This window comes from Uranotaenia lowii, chromosome 2 (assembly GCF_029784155.1).
Source record: "Uranotaenia lowii strain MFRU-FL chromosome 2, ASM2978415v1, whole genome shotgun sequence".
In the NCBI taxonomy this organism is placed as follows: Eukaryota; Metazoa; Arthropoda; class Insecta; order Diptera; family Culicidae; genus Uranotaenia; species Uranotaenia lowii.
In genome coordinates, this window is record NC_073692.1 from 273,584,997 (window position 1) to 273,594,985 (window position 9,989).

Genomic DNA, 9,989 nt, shown 5'->3' on the forward strand with positions numbered 1-9,989 from the left:
CGATGAGACTGGGAGAACTCCTTTTAAAGGATACAGCCGCTGTACCCTTTAAGGGGTACTCAGCTTGATAACGCTTGCACCGGATGAAATTTACCCCTTATTTCAAACGCAGCGGATGAAAATTACCCCTTTTTCCAAAAGCTTCCGTATGGTGGAAATTAAAGGTTGTATAGCATTTAATTTGTTCTTATCACTTACGTAATTGGCTTGTTCAAAATCATAGTATTGCTCAGATAAACCACTATCCAACACTGTGGCGTTTTCATGTATAAATATAGAGTATTCTATTGCAGTGTGGAACACTTCGTTTTTCCACAGCGGAGTAAGTGACTCAGTCACACAGAAATCATCAGTCATATTAGTAAAAAGTAAATCTAAATAGCAGTTATTCTGATTTCTGATATGATTAACTTGATTAAGACCTAACTCTGCGCATTTGCCAAAGAGGGTATGAAGCGTTTAATTTTCTCCTACAATTGGGATTAAGGGATTCATTTTCCTCATCATTAATAAAACTCGCCGCTCGTTGATTGAAGTCCCCATAAATGTGTACATTATTTTCAGGTTCAAATTTTGATAAAATGTTTCTAGCTAATTCAAAGAATAGTTCATACGAGTCTTTTTAGCGGTTTCTGGAGGGAAATAGACTGAGGCAAAAATATGTGTTTGATTTTCGATTACTGATTTGACCCACACATGATCAAACTATCTAAATTTACTTGATGAAATTGGTTCTGAATTATAATCTGTAGAAATTGCAACACTCCTCCACCAGACTTATTCTCAGATAGTGATTTATCTCGATCATCTCTGAATACATTAAATCTATCAACAAAAATTTCTTCGCTGTTCACGCTTTCGTCCCAACTAGTTTCAGTGCCTAAAATAACAGGAAAAAAACAAGCTGTTCCCATGCATCTGGTGGCGCTACGTTGATGACATCCTTGCCGTGGTTAAGGAACGTTATCTCCCACAGACCCTAGAGTTCCTTATCACTCAGCACAATTCCATTAAATTAACGGTAGAAAAAGAATCAGATGGAAACTCCCCTTTCTCGATCTTCTGATTTCAAGAAAAGAAGACAACAGCATTGAATTTGGAATTTATCGAAAACCAACCCCAACAGACCGATATATCACAGTTGATTCTAACCATTTTGGGTCACAAAATCAAGTCACTTTTCCATGGCCCATCGGCTATATTGAAGAAGAAAAATTAAAAAAAACCAGGTGCCCTCAACGGATACGACAACGATTTTGTACAAAAAAATCCTACAAAAATTCGCTCGAAAGAAAATTCGAAGAGATGCAACTACTTTAAGACCAGAGAAAGAAGAACCCCAAAGGTTTAGTATGCCGTTCTACCCCAGACTAACCAATGGTATTAACAAGATCCTTTCTCAACATGGCTGAAAAAAAACATACAAAAGTGGGAACACTCCCAAGAATTGGTTGCTTTCGCTAAAAGATAAGATTCCAAACGAAGAAAGATCAGCTATTTATGAAATACCGTCCAAAAATTGCCCGTCCATTTACATTGGCCAAACACGGCGCAAGTTCAAAGTTCGACTAAAAGAACACAGGAACGCAGTAGAAAACCTAAGAATCAAGGAATCTAGTGCAGCTTCCCACGCAACAGAACTTGATCACGCCATAGATTGGGAAAAAGTGAGGTACAAGAAATGCGTTGGAAAAACCTCACACTTACATATACGCATGGGAGTCAATGTTCATTAGCACGGCCGAAAAACCGCTAATGAACGAAGACGAGGCGCCGACTACATCGTCACTCTTCTCCCTTACTAAAAGGAAATTGTTAGAAATTTGACCATCCCTTCGACAAATACCACGACATAGTAGAATGCTGCAAGTGTGTTTAATTTCTTTGTGTAATCAGTCCTGTAGATAGGCAACATCGAGCCCGAAACCGGTCGACAAAAAAGGTAATTTTGAATCCTTTTTCCGATTTGTAAGAACGTTAAATGTCGTGTCCTGTAATACGTCGTGTGTTGATTGTATATTTGTTTAAATGGATCATTTAGAAAAATTTAAAGGTATCCTGAAATATTTGCAATGGTTCTAGATACGAGTTCACTAAATTTTTTTCCAGATACACTTAAATTTCATATGGGCTTGTGATAAAGCTCAGTTGGCAAGTCAGTTGCTTCCTTAGCCGATTTCCGCGAATTCGAGCCCAAGAGTAAACATCGAACACAATTGAAACGGAAAAGTTTTTCAATAACTGTCTGTTATCTTATTTTAATCGCCGCCGGGATATATTCTTATTTAATTTTTGGCATTTCGGCGAGTTGTGAAAATTCAAGGTAGAATATTTAGAAAGAACATGAAAGTATTATAGGTGGAAAGATCAAAGCTAGAGCGCTTTGGGTAGAAGAAATTGAATATTCTACCTTGAATTTTCACAACTCGCCGAAATGCCAAAAATTAAATAAGAATAACTGTCTGCAAACTGCAACGTTGATATAAAGTCGCAAATGTCTTAAAGATGGTAAAACGATTTGGCATATTTAGAGTTCATCTGTGCATAAAAAGGTGTTGATTTCCATTTTCTTAATTTTTGAACTACAATTGTTTCATAGGGGAATAAACAGTTGCTGTAAGGTAAAACGAAATATAAACAAAAATATAAGAACGATTATGTCATCAAAAGATACAGGAACTAATCCATTGTTAGTTGGTAAAGATTTATTACTTTCTAGCTATTAGGAACTTGTTAGTATAGTCAAAAAAGGAAGAAGTTCTTGCGATATGCTATTCAAAATGAAGTTTCAAGATAACAATATTTCCCAGAATTAATTACACATTTAGACAAGACTAGCCCGGTTTTCGATGTAACACTCGAGCAGGGCAAATGACCGCTCGCATGGGTTTGCTCCAGCGTTGTTCTTACACTTCTGCACCAGTTCTTCAGCCTTCTCACGATCGTATTCGCTGGCGAGCTTCTCTGTGAGATGGTCTTCCTGGATGTTACCGTCGGCATCAACGAATCCGGCACCCTGGAAGAAGCACTGTACGAAGCACTTGGTGTTGTCATCGGCATCCGAGGTATCTCCATTGCGCAGACGTTTGACCGATTCTTCCGATGTGCCCGTTTCCTTCATACAATGTTCGGCCAGCTGCTTAGCCTGTGCTTTCTCTTCATCGGTAACGGCCAAACTTCCGGCAATCAAGGCCAAAGAAACGGCGGCGATCAAGAATTTCATGTTGCTTACTGTGTGTAACTTTGTTGCGCTACAAGAATCAACTGATGCTACGCTGTGTCACTGCGACCCCTTTTTATACAGACCGTAAATTAACTAAGTCTGCATCAAAATGACATTACCTCATTGTTCTCATAGAAGCAGTGAATGCACTTTTTCTCCTTATCATGAAACTATTTACGGTAGACATTGCAATTAGTTATCAAACAATTACCGTAAGTAATTGGTTTTTCATCGTTGCTTTCTTTTTTGTCATTATTTTCGAGCTATTCGATAACCGCAAAATTTCTCTCATTTGAGTTTTGAATATTTGTTTTAACATTCTACATATTTGATATCTAGAGTAAGAATTTAAGCACGGTTGATTAAAAACGTTCTTTTAATACATTTCATATGTAACCTCTTTAAAAAGTTAGATGATTTTAGCGGTTTGTTGATTTATGAACGCTCATAAACATTTTAACGTTTAAAAAGTTTAGTCACTAAATCTATTATATAAAATTCTCTTGTAACGGTGTTTGTAGTACTACTCCTCCGAAATGACCCAAACGATTCGAATGAAATTATTTTTAGAATATTCTGTAGCCATGCGAATCGGTTTATATTGAATAAAAACAACACAAAGTCGCATCATTTGTCCGTAATAATTAAATTTGTAGTTTTTTGAATGAAATAAAAGTCATGGCTTCCATTTTTTTGAGATTTTTTTTTCCTTTGGGCGGTTTGTTTTTCGTCTCCAAGGTCGAGGCGTCGCGAGCAGACGTCGTTAGAAGATAGTAACCATGGCATAGCATACTGATCAATGAGAATATTTTGGCGCGTATTTCTCAACCAAGCATATTTTCAATGCAAGTGGTGGCGATATGAAGCCTTGATGTGACTTTTTTTGTTCTTGATTCCTAGCTCATTTCTACAGCACATGGTTATGAATGACGCCAAGATGTGACTCAGGTTGACATTTTGCTGATCGAATAAAACATATAATATTTGTTTTGCTAAAATCTGAAATTGAAAAGTCGGTCATCCATTTTTAGAGATTTTCTTTTCTTCGAGGGGTTTGTTTTTCGTCGGCATGGACTAGGCGTCGCTAGCAAACGTCATTACAAGATAATAGTAACCAAAGCATACCAAGTACCTATATTTCTTATGCACGTGGGGGTGATATGCAACCTAGATGTGTTTTTTTCTTGCTTATTTTATTTGTACACAGCACATGGATAAATGACCTCTAGATGTGACACGGATTGATATTTTATCGATCGAATCAAAACCATATAAACGATTTCAAATATCAAAACCATTTTTAATTCGTGTTAATTTAAGTAGTAAATTGTTGCCAAAAAATATGAACTTGGTAAAGATAAATATGAAATAATGTTATGACACTTTGAGGACGTTTGAAAATAAGAAATTTAAAGCTTTATATTCAATTTCGTATAATCCGATAAGCCTAGAACGCTGGACACATTAACTGAACGAGAGTCTGTTCTTTGAAATAGATTAGAAGTTTTTAAAGGCCGAATTATTTTTTTTATATTTTTTGCAAACGTAAGTTGAAATAATCTACTTTTCAATAACAAAAAGTTTTCAATTAAGAAAGTAAACTAGAGCAAGTGCAAACTTTCAACTTTTACAAGAAATGTATACATTATTTCTTCATCTAAAAATTGTTTGGTCCAAAAAAACTATCTGAAAACTGTTTACACGTTTTCTGTTTGTTTAAACAAAATTCAAGTACGAACTTAACATGAAAAATATCTTTTTGTTTAACATATTTTGGCTATATAGAAGAGACTTTTTGTTTACTTTTTTGTTGAAAAGTTTTTTTGTGATTGATATTCCAGCAGATTTTTATGATGAACTTTAAAGCCTTAAAGTGTTAAAAGTAATATAAATTCCTGTAATTTCTTGGGTGGAATAAGTGAAAACGCGCCATTTAGCAATGAAACATCTACATTTAAGAACTTTATCTCCAAAATGGCCAGAAAGGATATCCCGAGTGTTGAATCTGAAGCGGATATTCAAAGTTATTATAAAGGTCTTTGTAATTCAAGGTCTTTGAAGTACCAAAGGAAATTGAAGTACCAAGCATTAACTTATTCCGGAGAAAACTTAGTATATATCAATGAAAGTTGATAGAACAGACAAACCAGAACAAGCATTAAATTCATTTTAAAGTCTTTTCACTGACGCATCTGAAAAAGATCTATGTGTTTTCACTTGCCCCAATAAATGGGACAAATGTATACTTCGATATTCCTTTTTGTCAACATAACTTACATTATTTTTGAAATGAACTCACAAAACCATCGAAGCCTGAACAGATTGTTTCATTTCGATCTATTAAATTTTAAAAAATCTGCTTTTCAATTAAATGTTATTAAATCTTAAAAATATTACATAATCCTAAATAAAATCATAGATCACCACCAACAATGCTCAGAAAATTTTGAATTCAGAACATACGAATGCTTCAATTGGAATCTTTAAAATAATGGGTGAATATATCTAAACATATGTTTCCCTCATTTCAAAAACCAATCGTTTCTTTGATTCATTGGGTTAAAGTTCAAAGCAATTAATTCGCATTTTTTGCTTGAATAAAAAAAGTGCTGTTTGTGAACATTTTGGGTTGAAATGTATAAAGTCTATAACTAAAGTATCAGGCGAAATTTTTTGGAAATTATTTTGGTGAAAATAAGGATTTTAATTCAAATTGCTTCGAAGCATGAAGATGGTGAATAAAAAGCTGTTTGAAAATGGTTAATAAAAAATCTTTTCTTATGTGTTTCATTTCTTCAGCTCTAAAAAATACACCAACTACTCCAAAAATTGTCCCAATATTCAAAATTCTATTTTAAAAAAGATTGATAAGCAATGTATTCCCATAAATGAGAAACTTTTTATTTCGATTTAAACCTCAATGTGAACTCGAACAAAAATGAATAAATCTACTAAATGGAATACAGCAAATGAAACATACTTATTATCAACATACAGTTATTTATGGAACAAGTTACAAAAATTGGATTTTAAACGACCCGTTGAGTTAAAAATCTTAGGTTTAATTTTGATAGAATTAAGCGGGAAGATTTGAGTTAAGGGAAAGAAGGGAAATGGAAAGAAAACTAGGAAAAATGGAAAATGGACGCCAAGTTGAACATGGTAAGACGAAGTTTACCGGGTCTGCTAGTAAGACTATAAAAACTGGACAATGTTAATTAGGTATCTGGCAAGCTTAGGTTAGGTGACTTTTAAATTTATTCAGGCATTTCCAGAAAGAAAAATTCTTCTGCGATCCCCAATGAATTCATGATATTTTCATTATCGCATCATTACAATTTGTTGGGCTACCTGTAAGCGCCCATAGAAAAAACTCCCTTATGGAATCTGTTAATTTGTCACTCCGAAAATCGCTACAACTCCCTTATATTTTAACCAGGGATTGAAAATTAGGCTCTTTTGAGCGAGCTTCATAGCTCTTTATTTCCATAGCTCCGCTTACAAAGAAATCGACGAAGCTCCTATCGGTTTTGTCTCCGGAGCTTCGCATTGCTGAGCTCTTATTTGGAAGAAACCTTAGCTCTTTTTTTGCCTCGTGAGCCCTTTAGCTCATGCCTCCAGGGGAGCTTGAGCTTGTTGGCTCAACCGATTCAAATTCGTTAACGAGCTTGTTTTCACTGCTGCTGTTCGAGCCAACGCCTGCTTTTTTGTGCACAAGTGAAGTAACTAAAAAAAGGGCTTGTTGCCTGGATTTTTAAAATAAATGTTGGACGGTTTTAGTAAGTAGTGAAAGTTACCACTACTAGTAACTATGAAATAGTAAAATTTACAATTTTTCGGGAAATACGCCAAATGGAAGAGCTTTTTGCGAGGATTATTAAAATCAATGTGAGAGAGTTATAGTTACTAGTAAAAGTTACCAGCACTAGTAACTATGAAATAGTAAAATTTCCATTTTTTTCGGGAAAAACGCCAAATGAAAGGGCTTTTTGCGAGGATTATTAAAATCAATGTTAGAGAGTTCTAGTAACTAGTAAAAGTTACCAGCACTCGTAGCTATGAAATTGTAAAGTTTACAATTTTTCGGGAAAATCGCCAAATGAAAGAGCTTTTTGTGATGATTATTAAAATCAATGTAAGAGAGTTCTAGTTACTAGTAAAAGTTACCAGCACTAGTAACTATGAAATATTAAATTTACAAATTTTCGGGAAAACGCCAAAAGAAATGGCTTTTTGTGAGGATTATTAAAATCAATGTTAGAGAGTTTTAGTAACTAGTAAAAGTTACCAGCACTAGTTACTATGAAATAAGAAAACTTTCAAATTTTTAACACATAAACATTGATTTTAATAATCCTCGCAACAAGCCCTCTCGTTTGGCGTGAAAATTTCGAAGTTTTACTATTTCATAGTTACCAGTGCTGGTAACTTTTACCAGTAAATAGTAATTTCTAACATTGATTTTAATAATCCTCGCAACAAGCCCTTTCATTTGGCGTTTTCCCGAAAATTTTGAAATTTTACTATTTCATAGTTACTAGAGCTAGTAACTTTTTCTAGTGACTAAAACTCTCTAACATTGATTTCAATAATCCTCGCAAAAAGCCCTTTCAGTTGGCGTTTTTCCCGAAAAATGTAAATTTTACTATTTCATAGTTACTAGTGCTGGTAGCTTTAACTAGTAACTAGAACTCTCTAACATTGATTTTAATAATCCTAGCAAAAAGCCCTTTCATTTGGCGTTTTTCCCGAAAATTTGTAAATCTTACTATTTCATAGTTACTAGTGCTGGTAACTTTAACTAGTGACTAGAACTCTCTAACATTGATTTTAATAATCCTCCCAAAATGCCCTTTCATTTGGCGTTTTTCCCGAAAAAATGTAAATTTTACTATTTCATAGTTACTAGTGCTGGTAACTTTAACTAGTAACTAGAACTCTCTTACATTGATTTTAATAATCCTCGCAAAAAGCCCTTTCTTTTGGCGTTTTTCCCGAAAAAATGTAAATCTTACTATTTCATAGTTACTAGAGCTGGTAACTTTTACTAGTAACTAGAACTCTCTAACATTGATTTTAATAATCCTCGCAAAAAGCTCTTTCATTTGGCGTTTTTCCCGAAAAATTGTAAATTTTACTATTCCATAGTTACTAGTGCTGGTAACTTTTACCAGTTACAAGAAATCTTTAACATTGATTTTATTAATCCCAACAAGCCCTTCCACAGTTCCTGGTGCATAAAAAGCCGTTGGCTCACACAGCACCACAATAGCAAAGTCAATACACATCATTTGGCTCAAGTGTTACAATTTTGCTGAGCCATCAAGCTCAAGAAATTTCGGCTCCTTGAGCTAACAAACTCAAAGCAAAATGCAAAACCTTGTCTCCTAGAGCCAGAAGAGGTATGAGCTTGATTTGAGCATTTATTTGTGGGCTAGAATTGGCTCCAGCTTTCTTCGCTCTCGAGCTTCAAGAGCTTTGATGCTCAGCCGCTTGAGCAAGAGCATTTCAATCCCTGATGTTGAAACATTGTATACTGATTTTAGTAAAGCATTCGATAGGGTCGACATTCCTTTGTTACTTTTCAAGTTAGCTAAGTTTGGGTTTAATCATAGACTTTTGCAATGGATTCAGTCATATTTAACTGATAGAACACAAAGAGTACGATTTGAAGGAAGTCTGTCACAAGTTGTAAATGTATCATCAGGTGTTCCTCAAGGTTCTCATCTTGGATCGTTACTGTTAATTTTATTTGTTAACGATGTTGACTAAATCTTAAAAAATTTAAATGTTTCAATTTACGCAGACGATATGAAAATTTTTCTGGAAATACGTAAACTATCGGATATTGAAGTGTTTCAACGTGGAATAAATTGTTTTTATACCTGGTACTCAAAATGTTTACTAGAGCTTAATGTAAAAAAATGTAACTCAATATCATTTTCGAGAAAGCAACTAACTAGTCAAGTCAAGTCAAGTGAGAGACTTAGGAATCTTAATGGACTCTAAACTAACCTTTGTTGTCCATTTTAATAATATTATCTACAAGGCAAGTAATATGCTTGGTTTTATCAAAAGATTTAATCTGCAATTTAATGATCCTTACACAATAAAAACTTTGTATGTAGCTTATGTTAGCCCCCCCCCCCCCCCCTTGAATACTGCAGTGTAGTGTGGTCTCCATACCAAGAAGTTCACATAAATCGTATTGAGTCAGTACAAAAGCAATTCTTGTTGTTTGCCTTGCAAAAATTAGGCTCGACGACTTTACCTCTTCCATCATATGAATCTCGATACATGCTTATTAATTTAAATACACTGAAAAAACGAAGAGAGTTTGCAATGACCTACCTACCTACCTAAGGGTCCAGCGCCGATTGACCATAAAAGATCTCCACTGCTGGCGATCCGGAGCCAGCGTCTTCACTTGCAGCCAGCCAAGGTTCTCGTCAACTGTGCGGATTTCAGCGGCTAGACTTCACCGCCACGAGCTTTTGGGCCTGCCTCTTCTTCGATGCCCATCTGGATTCCAGTCAAGCGCCTCTCTGCAAATCTCATTTTAATCTCTTCGCAGCGTGTGCCCAATCCATCTCCACTTACGTTCCCGAATCTCGATTTCTAGCGCCTTTTGATGACACCGGCGATGAAGTTCATCGTTTGAGATTCAGTTGCCAGGCCACCAAGCGCGGATGATGTTCCGCAGGCAGCGATTCACAAAAACTTGCAGTTTTCGCGTCGTCACCGCATATGTGCACCAAGTTTCACA

The 9,989-nt window shown here is 35.2% G+C and overlaps 1 protein-coding gene across 1 annotated transcript; it reads right to left on the reverse strand.

The window, feature by feature from the left end:
* Nucleotides 1-2,687: 2,687 nt before the first annotated feature.
* LOC129748310 (general odorant-binding protein 56d-like) lies at nucleotides 2,688-3,284 on the reverse strand. Its single transcript, XM_055742858.1, has one exon. It carries the CDS (start codon nucleotides 3,221-3,223, stop codon nucleotides 2,825-2,827), a length of 399 nt encoding a protein of 132 aa, XP_055598833.1. The 5' UTR covers nucleotides 3,224-3,284; the 3' UTR covers nucleotides 2,688-2,824.
* Between the last annotated feature and the right edge of the window lie 6,705 nt (nucleotides 3,285-9,989).